Genomic DNA, 17,522 nt, shown 5'->3' with positions numbered 1-17,522 from the left:
CAACCATGCCACGCTCAAAATTGCTTAAATCACCTTTCTTTCCCATTCAGACATTCAGTTTGGAGTTCAGGAGATTGTCTTGACCAGGACCACACCCCTAAATGCATTGAAGCAACTGCCATGTGATTGGTTGGTTAGATAATTGCATTAATGAGAAATTGAACAGGTGTTCCTAATAATCCTTTAGGTGAGTGTATATTCACATTGTGTATTTGGATGTACCACTAATGGTGGCGTACTGTTTTGGCAAGTAGAAAAGTCAAAGGTCAACAAGCAGGTCAGACAGGTGAGCGATGACCCTCTCTGCTACTTCTTTCCCAGTGAGTCTGTCTCTCCCTCCCTCCCTCTCCCACCCTCTCACCCTCCCTCTCACATGGGGAAGCGCCTGTCTTTCTTCACAGTGGGCCCGTCCCTTGCCGGGTCCTCAGAGATCTTGATGGCATCCTCGATGGCGGCCAGCAGCCCGTTGCCGCCCTCCCCTCGCAGTGCCGGGCCAAAACACTCCGGCCTGCGAATCAGCAGCCGCACCACAACATTAGCATTCTCCTCCACACTCTCTCCTGCATCGCCGAGAGGAGAGAGAAAGGAAGGGAGGATGGAGAAGAAGGTAGAGGGGACAAAAGGAGATGCAAAGTGAAACAGAGACACACAGAGACAGAGACACACAGAGGCACAACCAGTCAGAGAGGCGGGGGGACAGACCATTGACGAAGACGGCAAATCGCAGGAAGTCCAGGTATCTCTCCCCTCCCACGGGGTTCCAGCCGATGTCAGGGTAGCCCTTAGCCAGCAGCATGGGGCAGCTCTGCAGGCCACAGCCCGCCAGGTATGTCACCACCTGCACAGGTACAAACACAGTAAGTAAAGAGGGAGCTATGCCTCTCGGTCAGCCTCCTCCTTAAACTCTTTCAGCCTGCCGTGCTTCCCTCCCTCCCTCCCTCTCTCTCTATCTCACCTTCTCCAGGTCCTGCTCCTGCAGCGCCAGGGCAAGCTCGTTGTTGTCGATGACGGAGGCAGCCGCTACGTCCAGGGGGGTGGAGCCTCGCATCCCTGCAACAAACACAAGCGCAGTACCAAGTCACGCCACAGATGGGAGACACAAAGACCGACAGGGAACTGCACTGGGCGACACCGTGTCACCCCACTATCACTCAGCCCCCACCCTCCCCACAATCCCACACTCCTCTGCCCCCGCCCCCCCCCCCAACCTCACCCAGGCCGATGCCGCTGTTCTGCAGCAGGTAGCTGAGGTGGTCGAACATGGAGCGCTGGTTCTGCCGGCTGATCCTGCAGAAGTAACACAGGAACCTACAGCAGTTTGTCACCATGCGCGGGAAACGGATCTCCTGGGAAAGAGGGCGGGGAGTGAGATTCAGCTAGTGAGAAAGTCTATCAGTCAGTTGGTATATCAGTGTGTCAATGCGGCGGTGTGTCAGTGCATCAGCGTGTCAGTTCCTGTGCGTACCTTGGAGTCACCCCCTCCCAGCACATTGACCATGACCTCCATGACCGTCTCGTGCATCCCCAGAGCACGCATCAGGTTCGGGTGCTGATAGAACACCTTGTTGTTCATGATGTTCCTGCAGAGAGGAGAGAGAGGGGAGAGGAGAGGGGGTGTGAAGAGGGAAGAGGAGAGTGCCCTACACAAAGCTGTATAGAAACTATGCCCCCCACTTCCCCACACTCCCCCACCCTCCGATCTCTACCCGATGCTCTGAATCATCAGCCTCTCCTCCTCCGGACCCATCTGCACAATGAGTAAGGAGCGGATCTGGCCCAGGCACTCCAGCAGGTCCATGGTGTCCTGCACAGACACACTGTTGATGGCGTAGGCCTTGGGCAGAGCACGTATCAGCTCTCCCAGGCCGTCATACTGCCGGTGCAGCAGGCTGAACATGAGGCGCACCAGCTCTGGGTCCTGGATGAACGACTGCTGCGCCCACAGCACCATGGTGTGAGAAATCAGCTCCTGCAGGGTGCCTGCGGGGGAGGGGGAGAGGAGGAGGTAAAGGGTAGAGTTGGAGAGAACGGAATGGGATGGAGGGAGAGGCTGCGGGTAGGGGGAGGAGTTAGGTGTTAGATGGAACAGAGGAGAGACAATCCCAAACTGAGACTGGAACCTAAATACAGACAGTATGAGAGTGAAGGAGGGGAGAGAGGGGGAGGAAGGGAAGGAGGCAGTGACAGAGGAGTGACAGACAGTGATGGAGGGATGGGTGGAGAGCAGGACAGAGGGAGGAGCTCACTGGGCTTGGTCTCCTCCTCCGGCTCTTGCTCCTCCTCCTCCTTCTTCTTGCGCAGGCTCTTGACTTTGTCCACCAGGCTGCGAAGACGCCCACCCAGGGACGTGTCCACCTCCTCCTCCTCTTCTTCCTCCTCAATGTGCACGCCTGAGGGAGGGAGGGGAAGGTGTAAAGATACAGTCTTCCAATTCTTTATTTCAGCCTTATTAAATTCAATTCAATTTACTTTATTGGCAGGACAATGGAAATAATAAATACAGGAATTAACTAACTCTAAGAACTGAATTTATACAGAGCACAGTGTTTCAGTTGTAGTACAGTGTTGTGCCGTGCAGTACAGTGTAGTACAATGCAGTATTGTGCTGTTTAGTGTAGTATAGTGCAGTGTAGTGCGGTGAGCCTGACCGCAGTGGGTCAGCAGGTCGTTGTGGAAGTCCAGCAGTTCGTCTCTGATTGAATCGGGGACGGGGCATTCCTCCTCATCTGGACAGTGCTTAAAGTTCAACAGCATGTTTATCTGCAGAGAGGGACAGAGAGAGAGAGAGAGAGAGAGAGAGAGAGAGGGAGGGAGGGGAAGAGAGAGAGAGAGAGAGGGAGGGAGGGGAAGAGAGAGAGAGGGAGTTACTTAATTTGTGTGTCCCTGTGAGTGTGTGTGTCTCTTTCTCTTGCTGTGTTTGTCTGTCTGTGTATCTGTGTTTGTGTCTGTCTGTCTGTGTGTGTTTGTGTGTGACTATTACACATGGTATGTGCATGTATAGTGTATATGGCATGTGTAGTGTATGCAGAACGTGTGTTGGCTATGTAGCGTGTGTGGTGTATTTAGTGCGTGTGAAGCATGTGTGGCTGTGTTTTATCTTTGTAGAGAGTGCGTGGCATGCGTGTCGCGTGTCTGAGTAGCATGTGTGGGGCGTGTGCGTAGTATGCGTACGGCGCGTACCTGCTCCTGGGGGGGCGAGCGGAACTCCCGTGTCTTGCGCGCTGTCTCGGCTGCCGTCATGGTGAAGGCCATCATGAGCTCGGCGTAGCGCTGGCGCTGGTTGGTCTGCACCATATTGACGAAGCGGTCGGAATACGCAATGATGGCCTCCACGCGGTGCCGCAGCTCACAGTCACAGAAATACTGCAGCAGGTTACACATCTGGACAGGGAGAGGGGAAGAGGAGAAGAGAGGAGGGGATGGCGGAAGGAAATGGAGTGGAGATTGTCATCTTTCATACCGTTGTCTGTCATATGAATTAGGATGATGCTTTTTATGCTGACTATTATCCTGACCTGTAGTTTGACAGACTCTGGCAGCGTCATCTGCAGCAGTCCCTCCTCCAGCCCCTCTTCCTCCTCCTTGGCCTCCTCTTCACCAGCCTCCTCCTTCTCCTCCTCCTCCTTCTCTCCGTCTGCCTTCTGCCCATCTCCCTCCGGTGGCCCCCCCTCCTCCTCCTCCTCCTCGTACTCCTCCTCCTCCAGCTCTCCCTCCTCTGCCTCCTCCTCTCCCATCCCCTCATCCTCCATCTCCTCCTCCTCTTCTCCCCTGGCCTCCTCCTCCTCTTTCTTTTCCTCCCCTTCCTCCTTAGCGGTGGCCATCTGCTCCTCCTTCTCTCCTCCACCCTCCTCCTCCTCTCCTTTTCCTCCCCCTCCTCCTCCTCCTCCTCCGAAGACATTGGGTTCGATCATCTTCAGGATGTGTGTGACGTCCTCGTCCTCAAACACGCCCATGATGAGCAGGGTGCTGATGAGTTTGAGCACAGGGACGAACTGGAACTCCACGCTGCCCCCTACTGGGTCACGCGTGTGCTGCCCCCCATCCTGCACCGCCTCCGTCAGCATGTTGATCGCCTTCGTCTTCAGGACCTGAGTAGTGGTAACAGATGTATAAAGCCGTGTATAGTATGTACAGGGATATAGTTTATACAGGTATGTACAGGTGAATAGTGTGTATAGGTTGTGTACAGGTGTATAGCATGTGCAGGTACACTACTGGTCAAACGTTTTAGAACACCTCAAAGTTTTTATTGAAATGTATTCAGTTTAATGTGTCAATGCACTCTGAAATTAAAGCATAGAACATATAAACAATTGGAGATAAAAAATAAATCATGGATTCATTCTGTTTAACAAAATGTAATCCCTTACACTGACAAACCCCTCTGGTACCGTTAAAAGGGCACCTAATCCATGTGCTTCTCTTTAATCCCATGTGTACTCTGCATTGTTGTGTTGTTTGCCAAGTGTTTGGTATCCCATGAAAACTGAGACTCTCAGCTTTCTAATGATGTGAAGCATTCTCTGATGTTAAAAAGTTGGTGTTCATACCCGGGGGGGTGGGGGAATACTTTGTCTGGGTAGGAATACAAAATCTCAGAAAATATTGACAATTATGACATATTCTGGAACCAGACAGTCTACTGATCAAGACAGGACCATCCAGGTTTTGGTAGAAGCAACACACACCCGTAGAGAGCTCAAAATGTCAAGATGGAAAACCCTGTTTACAGTGTACTAATACACAACGATTTTACATATCTGGATCTGAACTTCTCTGAGTTTGATAGAACATCAAATAATATATACTGGGTTAACAAAACAAGCCTATTTGCAAAGAAATCTGATCGAAACTGAGTGAAACAAGAGCTGCACGTAACACTGCCAAATACTCCTGTGTAGTGACACAGTATATAACTTTGAAATGTACATTATTTTTCATTTTTTGGTACCCTAAACTCTTTTTTAACCTCTGGCAGTTTAACGCTTACCTTTTACCATTTCAGGTTATTCACTGGACTTGAACTGCTTACATTTCAATAAAAACTGGAAAAATGGGGGTGTTCTAAAACTTTTGACCGGTAGTGTAAGTACAGGTGTATAGTGTGTCCAGGTGTATAGAGTGTACAAATGTTGTATAGGTGTATAGTGTGTACAGGTTTATAGTATGTATGGGTGTGTACATTTGTGTACAGGTGTATAGTGTGTACAGGTGTGTCCAGGTGTATAGTGTATGCAGTTGTATAGGTGTGTAGTGTGCCCAGGTGTTGTCCAGGTGTATAGCATGTACAGGGGCATACAGGTGTATATTGTGTACAGGTGTGTCCAGGTGTATAGTGTGTACAGTTATTGTACAGGTTAATAGTGTGTATAGGTTGTGTACAGGTGTATAGCATGTGCAGGTACACTACTGGTCAAACGTTATAGAACACCTCAAAGTTTTTATTGAAATGTACGCAGTTTAATGTGTCAATGCACTCTGAAATTAAAGCATAGAACATATAAACAATTGGAGATAAAAAAGAATATATTGTGTACAGGTGTGTCCAGGTGTATAGTGTGTACAGTTATTGTACAGGTGAATAGTGTGTACATGTGTGTCTCTCTCTCACCTGCAGAGGTATGATGGGGCTGAGGGTGTACAGGTCGGGGTTGGTGCCCACGAAGCCTGTGGGGGAGAAGTGCAGCTTGGGGCGTAGGCAGGTGGTCATCCCCACGCCCGGCAGCCCATGCTTCTTGCCTTCCTCCCCCTCCCCGCCCCCGCCCTCCTCTCCTGCCCCGTCTGCCCCTCCCTGGGTGTGGATGTCAGGGTACAGGGTGATACTGCGCGTCTCCTCAGTCATGGGCACAATGAACTCATTGTTCATCATGAGGCGCGAGCGCTTGGCCGACTCCAGGTGCATGGAGATGAGCAGGTCGTAGTAGCCACTGCGCAGGGGCCCCGGCAGGAAGGTGTTCTCGATGGCAAACAGCAGCTGTGACTCGTCCACATGGCTGCACAGGGCGTGGGCCACGCGGTTGTTGCCCAGCGCGCACACGGCGCAGTACAGCTTCAGGGTGTGGTAGTGGAACTTCAGCAGGTCCAAGCGCTCCGACAACTCTAGGATATCAATGCAGCTTTAGGGAGAGAAGGGGGGAGAGAAGAGAAGTGAGAAAAGCAAAGTGTCTATTTCATTCTGCCCTGCTCCCTCACTAATTCCCACTCCATTCCAACCCTCTCCTTCTCTCCTCCACTGAATCCCAACCTCCTTCTCCCTAACCCTCTCTCTCCCACCCTCAGCCTTCCACTCCTCCTCTCTCTCTCTCTCTCTCTCTCTCTCTCTCTCTCTCTCTCTCTCTCTCTCTCTCTCTCTCTCTCTCTCTCTCTCTCTCTCTCTCTCTCTCTCTCTCTCTCTCTCTCTCTCTCAGTACCGGTTCTCCTCAGGGATGTGCAGACCCATCATGACCAGGGGCTCGTTGCATTGCACAGTCCAGCCCAGACGGTCGCTGATCCGGCCCGACTCTGGCACCAGGAACTCATTGGGCATCCGACTCCACACCACCGGCGCCAACAGCTGCACATCCAGCCGGGGAGGGCACTGGGGCACAGGGTTCCGGCGCTCACTGCGGAACATCGCCGCAGAGATGGGCATGATATTCTGACAGGAGGAGGGGGAGGGGTGAGAGATGGAATAGATACATTAATACACATACATACACCCATACAACCCCCACCCATACACAAACACAACAAGCTCTCCCCCCTACACACATGCCCACACCCCCCGAAACACAACCACACACACTCACACTCACTCAAACCCCCCCACACACTCACACACTGGGAACTCTCATTGGGCGCTCACCTTCAGCTTGCCGAGCTCCACCTGCAGCATGTTCTGGCTGGAAGGCAGGGCGAACACGGCCGGAAACAGCTTGGTGTTGGGCTCCACCTACACAACAACAACAACAAAAGCAAGATATTGTTATTGTCATTGTTATTATTAGTACTATCATTATTATAAGGTTCTGTTGGTGGCAGGTAGCTGGTGAGGGGTGACACAGGACACACCTGAACATCTAAACAGCTCTCTCATGTGTACATCTGCACACCTAATGTGACTCACCTGGAAGAAGGTGTTGATCTCCTTCCCATTGGCTGTGAAGGTCATGAGGCCGGTCACCAGGTCCACCAGGCAGCCAATCACGAGGTCCTCCTGGGTGATGCGAGTCTGTTGGGAGCTGTTACTGAACTCGCCCCCCCACACCATGTAACAGTTACTGCGCTTAATACTGAGAGAGAGAGCGAGAGACAGGGAGAGAGAGGGAGAGAAGGAGAGAGAGGGAGGGAGTGAGTCACAGAACGTAACACCATCTACACACCGTTTGTGAAATGCATACTCCACACTGAGAGAGTGGGAGAGAGGAAGGGAGAATGCGGGAGCGGCAGAAAGAGAAGGAGAAAGACAGATACAGAGAGAGAGATGGGGGTTCAGCAGTGGAGTATTATAGCCAGGCTCCGATCCCCTCACCTGTCGTGGATGTTGCCCTTGTCGTCGCCCATCGTTACAGTCACCGTGCGCACCTTGCTGAGGTCAAAGTTGGGGTCAAACTGGTGGTAGTCCGGGGTCACCCAGCCCACCCACACACCGCTGGGCTCCTGACCAGCGAAGATACGCACTGAGTAATAATACTGCAGAAAGAGTGGGAGAGGAAGAAAAAGGGAGGTAGTGAGTGTAGAACATCATTGAAACACGGTAATATTGTGTTACTATAAGAGTTAGTTTAGGGGTACAGTGTTATTTTAGTGATAATTGAAATATATTGTGTTTTGGGGGGACAGTGTTAGTATGGTAAAGTGCTCGTTTAGTTGTACGGTGACAGTATGGCTGATGCACAGAGAGACAAAGGAAGTCAGATACAGTTATGCTGTTAGTTTAGCAGGTATTTGTGGGGAGCAATTTAATTTGGGGATGCTGCGGGGTCATGGGGGGGGACGCACTGTGGTGGTGTTGAGGATCATTTCTGGGTCGTCTCGGTCATCAGGGACAACGTCCTGCACCAGCCTGGGTACTGTGGGAATGACTGGGGGTGGGGCTATGAATGCAGCTTTCTTAGCTTTGAACAGAAACCTGGAAAGAGAGAGAGAGAGAGAGAGAGAGAGAGAGACATTTCAATGAGAGCGTGATGTCATCCCTCAGACCCCTCCCTCCCTCACAATCACACTCACCCTCTCTTCTTGCTCTTCTCCGAGGCCACGTCCTTCTCGTTCTCCCCTCCGCCTGCTGCCCCTTTCCCTGCTCCCTCCTTTTCCTTGGCCCCGGGGATCTCTCTGGGCTGAGATGGCTCCTTCTCCCCCTCCGCCTCCTTGCGACTGGCCGACTTCTTCAGCTGCTCGAATTCCGAGTCGGGGTCCACCTCGGCCACCTCGTCCTCGGGGATGGTCAGCGAGTGGGTCAGCGGGGTGGTGCCTGCCTGGACCTTGAAGACCTCGTGGAACTCAATGGGCATGGACAGCCGCAGGAAGAGCAGGTCCGTGTTGGCGTTCTGGGAGCCGAACGTTTTGTGGGTCACCTTCAGGCAGGGGGGGCTGTCCACTGTGCCGTCCACTCTGGACACCTGGAGGAGAGGCAGGATGATGGTGGGAGAGGAGATTTTATGCCACATTTCTGAATTCTCTCTTTCCCTCCATCTCTATCCATCTCCTATCCCTTGCTGTCCCTCTCTATTTACAGTGAGTCCATGTGGCTGTGCTCTCTCTCTCTCCCATTACTCCCTCCAGCCCAGCTCCTCCCTCTATCTTTAGTATCTCCCTCTCTCTGCCTTACCTCCATGTGTCCGTGGTCGGGGGGCACGGAGACGAACTGGGGCAAGCTCTTGCTGAACCACATGGTGATGTCCCTCTTGGTGTTGATGGCGAAGGGCTCGAAGCCCTCCTGCAGGCCGCAGATGGTGAAGTAGCGCAAGCTGCTCACGTCCTGGCCCAGGTTGATGCGGCCCATCTGACCCAGACCCAGACTGCACACCGGGATAAAGCCTGAGAGAGAGAGGAGGAGAGAGAGGGTGATGGGGAAAGGGATGAGGGAGAGAGGGAGAGAGGGAGAGGTAGAGGGTGAGAAGGTGACAGGCAGAGGGAGGAGTTGAGGGAGATAGGGAATAGGGGTTAGGGTGATAGAGGAAGCAAGGGAGAAGACAAATGCATCACTCCTTCACCCTCTCTCCCTCTCCCTCTCTCTCACCCTCTGCCAACCCCACCACCACTCTCCCTCTCTCTCACCCTCTCCGATCTCGATGTCTTTGAAGGCCTGCTCAGAGCCCGAGTCGCTGATGAGCATCTCTCCATTCAGTGTGAACATGATGTTGTTCTCCGACAGGTCGATCATGCAGCCCACCACGTCCCCCGGCTGCCAGTTCCGCCCGAACGGCTCACTGCCGATGTGCCAACGCTGGGCCTGCGGGGGCGAGAGCGGGGGGGGGGCGGGCAGGGGAATAGAGGAGAGATAGAGGGGGTGAAGTAGAGCACAAATACAGCGAGAGTTAGAGAAAGAGAGAGCAAGAGGGACACTGAGAAACACAGAGAGAGAAAGGGAGACAACAGTGAGGACACAAGAGCATGGGAACAGGGGCAGGACAGGACATGACAGATTAGGAGCACACGCACCTTGCAGCCGTTGAAGACGTAAGCGAGATCATCGGCGCCCAGCTCAGTGTCGGCGTGCACATTGGGTCGGGCCCAGCCCACCCGCATCTCCCCCACCGTCACCGCCTCGAACTCAAAGTACCAGCGACCTGAAGTCACTGCGCATGCCTTCTCCACCCTGAACACCCGCACCTTGTCCGCCTTCACATTGCCAGGGCTCTGAGCACCTGGGAGAGAGGGAGAGGAGGATAAGCAGAGAGGGAAAGAGAGGGGGGAGCAGGAGGAGGAGGAGGGAAAGGGACTAAGATCACAATCATACAACAGACCCCCCTCAAACAGCTTGTATACAGGAAGACACACAAACAAACAGACCCACTTTCCACCCCACTCCCCTCCGCTCCCTCTCCCTCTCCCCAGGCTGCTCACTGGACTCCTGGTCAGGTGGTTCTATGTTGTAGCCGTAGCCAATGAGGGTGCGGACGGCCTCGCACACGCTGTCCCGATTGGTCTTCTTGGTGCGCTCGTCGAGCAGGTTATAGGGAACCAGGCGTGGATTCCTCTTATTCAGGATGTCCTGAGAGAAGGAGAGAGAGACAGGGAGAAGGAGACAGATGGAGAGAGAGACCAGTCAGAAGGGTGGAACAGACAGACAGTGGGAGTGGTCAGACACACACACACACACACACACAGACAGAATGGTGAGTCCCTGCAAAAAATAGTGTGCGGTCAGTAGAGAGAGTCCGACAGATAGACTGACCTGGACGATGCTGTAGGTCCAGCCCTGCCGGACTCTGTCCCTGGCCCACACGTTGTGTCCGTTCTCAGCAAGCCTGTCCACCAGCGTGTTCTGGGCGGGGGTCAGCTTGACGTGGGACAGGTCCAGAGGAGCAGGTTTGTACCCACTGCTCATTATATGCCTATGGGGGGCAATCAATCATTCAGTTAGTATTGTACTGTACTTAACTGTGCTGGACTGCTGTACTGGGGTCAGTGTGTAGTGGGGGTGTCAGAGGGTGCTCTTACGTTTTGGGCAGTTTAATCTTCTTGAGGTTCTCTTCAGCCTTTTCATCCGCCATTCCCACATGGCAGCCCAGAGCCAGCAGAGTCCTACAGACAGTGTGAGAGAGATGGAAAGAGAGAGAGGGATAGGGAGAAGGACAAAACAGATACACCTCAAAACTATCTCACACACACTCACACACACACACACACACACACAGTGGCATACTTGTTCTGTGCACAACAAAGCTGGTCCCGATAGTCTTTCTTGACACATTTTACTTCTTGAGTAGGTTTTAATAAGCTTCAGTTTGAAAGATAGTCTCTCAGCAGTGGCAGCTCCAACAGGAGAGGTTAGAAACTAAAAACAGGCCATGCAAATGTCAGGGAAAGAAGTCGATAGTGCCATATTTTCAAGAATGATGAGGTGGGCTAGCTCTTTGATCAAATTGATTTTTTAAATTTCACTGCTTAGAGATGTCTGGAAACTTTTGGAAACGAGGGCGATATGTCTCTCTGTGCTTAATGGAAATCTTTTGCTTTTTCGAGAAGCTCATTATCTGTTACTGACAGGAGAATCTCTGGTTGCAGAATTTCAAATCTCTGCAGGCCTGCAACTGCCTCTATGCCACATCATCGGTTACTAGCTGCTGCAGTACAATATGCAAACATTAATAAAATAGCTTCATTTTAATTTTTTGTTAGGGGTCCGTCTGTCTCTAATCTTTTACTGCAAGAGAACTGGCAGTGTCTTTAGCATTGTCAAATTCAGCTGTCAGTGTTTCAGCGGCATTTTTACTTTGCTGCTTTTACAAGATCAGCTGTTTCTCGTGGTAATATTTTAGAGACACCATTGACGGTTTTATGAATTTTGCATTGAAGGACTGTCAGAGAAACAAATGGAAGCATTCAAGATGATCTTTTCAGCCCCGTTGCAACTTCAACAAAATCTAAAAAAAATTTTGTGTATCGTTATAGCACTTGGTCTGTCATTTTCATAGTCAACACTGACATAATGGAAAAGTTGTCTCATTTAGTCAGCCTTACTAATGTCCTTAATAGCGTCTATTACTATGGAACAGAATTAAGCCTGTTTTATTCGATTATGATACCTCCTTCAATACTTTTTGACAGAATTTTGATAATTTCATTTGTAGGGGCTTGGGTATTGTTCAGTATTGCCCCTGTTCTATTAGTTGTTTAAGCCCTGGATCTTAATCTGCTAGGAGCTGACGAAAGAGAAGGCATTTCCATCACAAAGAGTTCCCCTGTGTCCCAGGAAAGGCAAGCTGTTAATGTCACACTAACTACCCATTTCAAGACTTGTCTCTAAAATGTCATTTCCTTATGGATTTGTGCTTCTATTTGTGTATCTACTGTGCGCTAGGTGTGCAGTGGCCATACACAATACATGCATCATTATTATGCATCTGTGTAATTTCATGAGACCTTTCCTTTAGCCCAAGCAGTCTTAAAACCCAAATTTGCTGTGACTACCAAATAACCAACAAGATTCACAATTCACAATATACCGAATCAAGTTTTGGCGAATAATTTCCATGTTATTATATATAGTCGCACACCTGCTTTTGTTGTGCAATGATATAATAATGTTACGAAAATCATTAACTGCCCTGTTCTTAATCTGGCTGTGTACATGATCCACAAACTATAAATCACTTAATTTCAGCATCGCTAATAAAAGTATCTGTTGGATAGTCTTCGTGAGTTTCAGCTATCTAATTTTAAATGTTTTCTATACTCTGCCTGTCCTTCACTATGTGCCTGTTCTACGTCATGAAATGGCACGTGTTCATTATTGTCGCTGGTTATATTTCCCTCTGTCATTTCTTTATCCCTCACCTAATTTTTGCTTTTCCCTACTGCCACTCACTCACTCACACACACACACACACAGTGCATACAGACACTCACACACACACTCACTTCAGCGTCTCTCCTGACATCTGCAGGTTGTAGTTCCTCTCGGGCTCAGGGAGGTGCTGGAAGTCCACCAGGCAGGGGTGCAGTTTCTTATTGTCATCACGGAACTGAGGGAGAGAGAAGGAGGATGCAGAGAGTGGGAGAGATGGGCAGAGAAAGAGACACTTTATAACTTATTATAATCATCATCATCATCATCAGTGATCCTTCTGATCATTATTCTTATACTTATTACGATGATCAATTATTTGTATTTTGTATCTGTTCTATGTGTTTACTGCAGCGCTCGGTGCAGCATTCAGTAGTTATAACTGTGTCCGGCGCAGTGCTCAGTCACCATCCCGTAAGTCCAGCCCTGCTCGATGCGCGTCACGGCCCACAGCTCGTGGATGTTCTCCGCCAGCTTCTCCCGGATGCGCTCCAGGTGAGGGGGCAGAACGATCTGGAACACAGCACAGCTTGATGCACTAGAGGCTTCATTCACAGCTTACAGCGCCGCCCAGTGTGTACAGTGCACTGTGTGTATTACTGCACAATCCAGTCCGGTGTGGTACCTGTATGGTGTCCACGGGGCAGGGAGTGAAGGCGGTATGGCTGAGGGACTGCGTGGGCCCCAGCAGGTTCCGGACTCCGTTGAAGTCGTGCTTGTACTCCTTGATGGGCTCGATGCGCATGCGCTCCTTGGGCAGAAGGGCCTCGTAGCACGGGGCGTAGCCCGGGGGGGGCAGGAACTTGAAATCGCCATGCCGACCGCCCAGTAGGAAGCGCACCCTGAGGAGGGGTGGGATAGAGAGAGAGAGAAGGGTTGTTATTTTCATGTGTAGATGATGATGTCTGCCCAGCGCCCCCACATTCTCAGTCCCTCCCAGTCTCTGTCCCAGTGTGCCCCAGTGTCTTACTTAACACCAGCGGAGAAGCTGACAGTGGGGAAGAACAGCCCGTCCAGGTTGAAGTTCTCAAACATGCCCTGCACCGGGTGCCCGTTGATGCGGAAGGAGATGCTGGGCACGCTGAGGTCCAGGCAGCAGCTCACCACATCGTCCGCACACAGCTGGTGCTGACCAGGGGATGCCACCGGCCGCGGAACTCGGCCTGGGAACAGGGAGGGGGGGAAGGAGGGTCGGTGGTGGGAGAGGGGAGGGAGAGGAGGCAAGGGGTTGAGGGAGGGAAGGGGGAAGAGGGGAGAGGGAGGGGAGAAGGAAAGAAGGGGTTTAGGGGGAGAGAGAGATAGAGTGGGATTCGGGACGGAGAAAAGGGAAGAGCGGAGAAGGAGAAGGAGAGGAAGAGGAAGGAGAGTTAAGGAGTAAAAAAATACCAACTGCTCTATCACTCCCACTCCGCTGTCCACAACCCCAGCCCCTCGCATCCCTCAACCCAGCTCCACCCCTCTGCTCACCTGACCACAGGTGCAGCCCATCGAAGCCATAAGAGTAGAGGTCGTCCCCCACGCCGTTGCCTCCCCAGCCCTCACCCCCGCCTGGATAGGGGCTGTAGCCCTCAGTGAGAGCCCAGCCCACACGCAGGTGAGTGGCCTGAGCCGTGACGAAGGGCTCCACATAATCCACCATCACCTCGAAATACCATTTCTTGTACTGGGTGGAGCCCTCACACGTCCCCAGGAAAATATTGGGCCTCACACTATGTGGAGAGAAAGAGAGAGAGAGAGAGAGAGAGAGAGGAGATAGAGGGGAGTGAGAGGGAAAGGAATATAGATGGGGGTGGAGGGAGGAGAGGGAGGGGAATTGGACAGGGAAAGAGAGAGAGAGGCAGGGAGACAAAAAGGAGATGGAGGTAGAGGGGCAGGAGGAAGGAGGAAGGGAGGGTAAGAAGGATGGGTGAATATGGGGTAGAGGAAGAGGGATGGGAGTAAAAGATGTTACTTTTCGCCACAAAGGTCACTGACTCCTCCTTCTCCCAGAACAGGAAGTTACCTGGTGACATAGTTGATGATGTTGGTCTGCAGTAGCAGGTCACGACCCGGAAGCAGATTCTCAGTGATGAGGTTCTGATTGGACCTCACAGCCACACCGTTACACACACAGAGAGAGCACAGCACATCCAGCACCTGCCACCAGGCACAGACAGAGAGAGAGAGAGGGCGGGTTAGAGGTGTACAGGTGTGGTGCAGTGTTATACAGGTGTGCTGTACAGATGTGGTGTAGTGTTGTACAGGTGTGATGCCTGACTTTGTGATTGCGACCATGCTTGTCCAGCAGGGAGATGATGGACTTGATGTGGTTCTCTTGGATGATGTTCAGAACCTCTGGACTCTCAATCAGCACACAATACAGCACCTCCAAAATCCCTACAGAGAGAGAGAGGGAAGGAGAGAGGGGGAGAGGCAGAGGGGAAAGAGAGGGTCAGAAAAAGAATGATTCATTCACTGTATTAAGATAGTGAGAGAGAGAGAGAAATGGAGAGAAGCAGCACGACAGAGACAGAAAGAGCTGGGAGCAACAGCAGGAGAGTGAGGCAGGGAGGGGGGTCAATACCTGAGGAGGCCTCTAGCCGGTCCAGCTTGCTGACCACCCAGTCCAGGTTGTCAGAGAACAGAGCGCAATTGGCACGGTTCCCCCTGATCAGAGAGGCTGGGAGAGAGAGAGAGAGGGAGGGAAGGAGTGAGATATAGAGAGAGAAGGGCAGAGAGGGAGAGAGAATGCTAAAACTATTGTTTTTATTGCTACTACTACTGCATTACACTGCTACTACAGCTACTGCTATGGGTGTGGTGTGCTCTGCATACCCAGCAGCTCGTACAGCAGGTTGACAATCTCCTTCCAGGACTCGGCCGCCTCCTCGCCCGCGAACTCAGAGAAGTGTGCTGCTGTGTTGTACACGTTTAGACGGTCAATACAGTCCAGCACCAGAGTGATCATACCCTACACAGAGAGAGAGAGAGAGAAACTTTCATATTCTGGAATACTCTGCAGACGTAAACATAAATTGCAAACTGGACAGGTGTACTGTGTGACTCCCCCTCACCTCCTCCTGGAACAGGTTCTGTCTGTTCCTGAGGGAGCGCAGTTTGGTCTGCTTCTCCTCATGCTCCAGCTCCTCCTCAGGCGGTCTGAAGTAGTGGATGAGGTCCTGCAGGCTGAGCACCACAGAGTCCATTGGCAGGCTTACCGTGCCACCTGCTTTGTTCTTCCCAGTGAGGGAGTCCAGACCCCTGCCAGGACGGAGCATGTGGACAGGTACAGGTGAGTGTGTGCACAGCCGCAAGTGACCGAGTCCAGGTGTGAATGTGTGTACAGGGAGCAATGAGTATTCAGGTGTGAGAGGTACATGCTTATAGGCACACGTGAGCACTGAACAGGTCAAGATAAGTGTGTGTGCAGGTACAGATCCAGGAGTCGTACTTGATGAATTGAGTGAAGAGTCCGGTAGTGCTGTAGATCATGCGGGCCGCCTGAGACTCCTCTTGCTGAGAGCGAGACAGAGAGAGAGCATCGTCCATGTGACCCTCCTGGTGCAGGATCGCCTGGGGGAGGGAGGGAGAGGGAGAGAGAGAGAGAGAGAGAGAGAGAGTGAGTGAGAGTTACTTATCAACTTATCAATGCCTGTTGTGCAGTGCAGAGCAGTGTAGTATAGTGAAATGTAGTTTTGTGTCTTTTATTGCAGTATATTCTAGAGTACTATACTGTAGTTTACTGTAGTGAGTTTAGCGTAGTCCAGCACAGCGTAGTGCAGTGCAGTGTGTTGAGTTACCTTTCTCTTGAGGGGCCCAAGCCGCGCTGACTTGGCGTCCACAGCTGCGTAGGTGAGCCACAGCCCGGTGGACACGTGCTGCACGAAGCACATGGACTCGCCATACTTTATCTCCGGTGAGCCCATGCCCTCCACATCACGCTTAGGGGTCACCTCTGACTTTTCCTGCAGGGGGAGACAGAGCGAGGAATTGGAGGAGAGGGAGGTGGGAGGTCAGAGGAGGGCGGGTGTAACAAAGAGGACAATCAGTCAGACAGGTGAACATACAGACACAGAGACACTGAGACACACATGGACAGACTGTTCCCAACCTCTCACCTTGTTGGCTCTGAAGCAGAATGCAGACATTTTTGTGTTGGCCCTCTCGGGGTCCACCACCATCAGCCCCTTCTCCTCCTCCAAGCACAGGTACCGGCCTGTGGTCACGTGACGCACGCGGAATGGTTGGCCCCACTTCATGTGGCTCCCGCTCCAGCTACAGCAAGACAGCAAGGACACACCTCAGCAGCAGGCACACAGAGAGGGGAAGTGAGGGGAGGGACACACACACACACACACACACACACATCCACACACCCTTACTGTTCAAGTCTCCTCACCTGATCCGCAAGGGCTCCAGTCTCCATAATGACCGGGCGTGGCTACAGACGGCCCCACCCTCATAGTGGGCTTGCCTGGAATCAAGCAGACAGACAAACATGTTCATAAAGTGCCTCCTAAGAGTGTACATACATACATACATACATACATACATACATACAGTCAGTCAGTCAGTCAATGAATCAGTCAGCTGGATGGTCAGTCAGTCAGTCAGTTGTTAGTTCATCCAGTCCGTCAGTATATCAGTCAGTCAGTCTCACCGGCGCTGCTCCTCTCCCTGCTCTGTGGCGGATATGGCCAGACACTCGTCCATGTGTCCATGAAACAATCTGAGGACATGACCACCTGTCAGGAACCCTGGAGAGAAAGAGAAAGATAGAGAGAGAGAGTGTGTGAGAGTTTGTGTGCGTGTGTGTGTATGAGTGTTAAAGGAGAGTGTGAGGGGAGAGACAGTGCCAACCCACCCTCAGCCAGTTCACAACCGGAGCACACAGGGTTCATGTTCCACAGAGTCTGCATGAAGGAGGCATCCACCATCAGGTCCCCACTGGCATAGGACAGGTGCTGCAGGGACAAGAGGATGAGAGGACAAGAAGGATACAGGCTCAAGCCTCATTCTCAACACCTAAATCTTAACCTTGCCTCTTGTTCCA

The 17,522-nt window shown here is 51.8% G+C and overlaps 1 protein-coding gene across 16 annotated transcripts in view; it reads right to left on the bottom strand.

The window, feature by feature from the left end:
• Positions 1-17,522, bottom strand: part of ryr1b (ryanodine receptor 1b (skeletal)) — a 74,584-nt gene that overhangs the window by 47,787 nt on the left and 9,275 nt on the right. For all 16 annotated transcript variants that reach the window (XM_066703771.1, XM_066703776.1, XM_066703774.1 and 13 more), the window contains 39 exons: positions 17,334-17,433; positions 17,130-17,226; positions 16,869-16,943; positions 16,588-16,744; positions 16,270-16,434; positions 15,921-16,042; positions 15,544-15,730; positions 15,305-15,440; positions 15,054-15,149; positions 14,748-14,866; positions 14,493-14,626; positions 13,958-14,199; positions 13,461-13,653; positions 13,116-13,332; positions 12,899-13,003; positions 12,565-12,668; positions 10,642-10,725; positions 10,376-10,535; positions 10,045-10,192; positions 9,640-9,845; positions 9,256-9,430; positions 8,807-9,015; positions 8,209-8,597; positions 7,981-8,110; positions 7,511-7,671; positions 7,106-7,271; positions 6,845-6,931; positions 6,411-6,637; positions 5,612-6,116; positions 3,516-4,088; positions 3,181-3,381; positions 2,649-2,760; positions 2,247-2,390; positions 1,707-1,980; positions 1,466-1,580; positions 1,214-1,346; positions 956-1,050; positions 703-838; positions 374-560 (listed from right to left, as the gene is read on the bottom strand). In XM_066703771.1, the coding sequence (XP_066559868.1) occupies positions 374-560; positions 703-838; positions 956-1,050; positions 1,214-1,346; positions 1,466-1,580; positions 1,707-1,980; positions 2,247-2,390; positions 2,649-2,760; positions 3,181-3,381; positions 3,516-4,088; positions 5,612-6,116; positions 6,411-6,637; positions 6,845-6,931; positions 7,106-7,271; positions 7,511-7,671; positions 7,981-8,110; positions 8,209-8,597; positions 8,807-9,015; positions 9,256-9,430; positions 9,640-9,845; positions 10,045-10,192; positions 10,376-10,535; positions 10,642-10,725; positions 12,565-12,668; positions 12,899-13,003; positions 13,116-13,332; positions 13,461-13,653; positions 13,958-14,199; positions 14,493-14,626; positions 14,748-14,866; positions 15,054-15,149; positions 15,305-15,440; positions 15,544-15,730; positions 15,921-16,042; positions 16,270-16,434; positions 16,588-16,744; positions 16,869-16,943; positions 17,130-17,226; positions 17,334-17,433 (6,866 nt within the window). The remainder of the gene's footprint in view (positions 1-373; positions 561-702; positions 839-955; positions 1,051-1,213; positions 1,347-1,465; positions 1,581-1,706; positions 1,981-2,246; positions 2,391-2,648; positions 2,761-3,180; positions 3,382-3,515; positions 4,089-5,611; positions 6,117-6,410; positions 6,638-6,844; positions 6,932-7,105; positions 7,272-7,510; positions 7,672-7,980; positions 8,111-8,208; positions 8,598-8,806; positions 9,016-9,255; positions 9,431-9,639; positions 9,846-10,044; positions 10,193-10,375; positions 10,536-10,641; positions 10,726-12,564; positions 12,669-12,898; positions 13,004-13,115; positions 13,333-13,460; positions 13,654-13,957; positions 14,200-14,492; positions 14,627-14,747; positions 14,867-15,053; positions 15,150-15,304; positions 15,441-15,543; positions 15,731-15,920; positions 16,043-16,269; positions 16,435-16,587; positions 16,745-16,868; positions 16,944-17,129; positions 17,227-17,333; positions 17,434-17,522) is intronic.

This window comes from Amia ocellicauda, chromosome 5 (genome assembly GCF_036373705.1).
Source record: "Amia ocellicauda isolate fAmiCal2 chromosome 5, fAmiCal2.hap1, whole genome shotgun sequence".
Classification (NCBI taxonomy): domain Eukaryota; kingdom Metazoa; phylum Chordata; class Actinopteri; order Amiiformes; family Amiidae; genus Amia; species Amia ocellicauda.
This window is presented reverse-complemented; position numbering and strand designations above follow the sequence as displayed.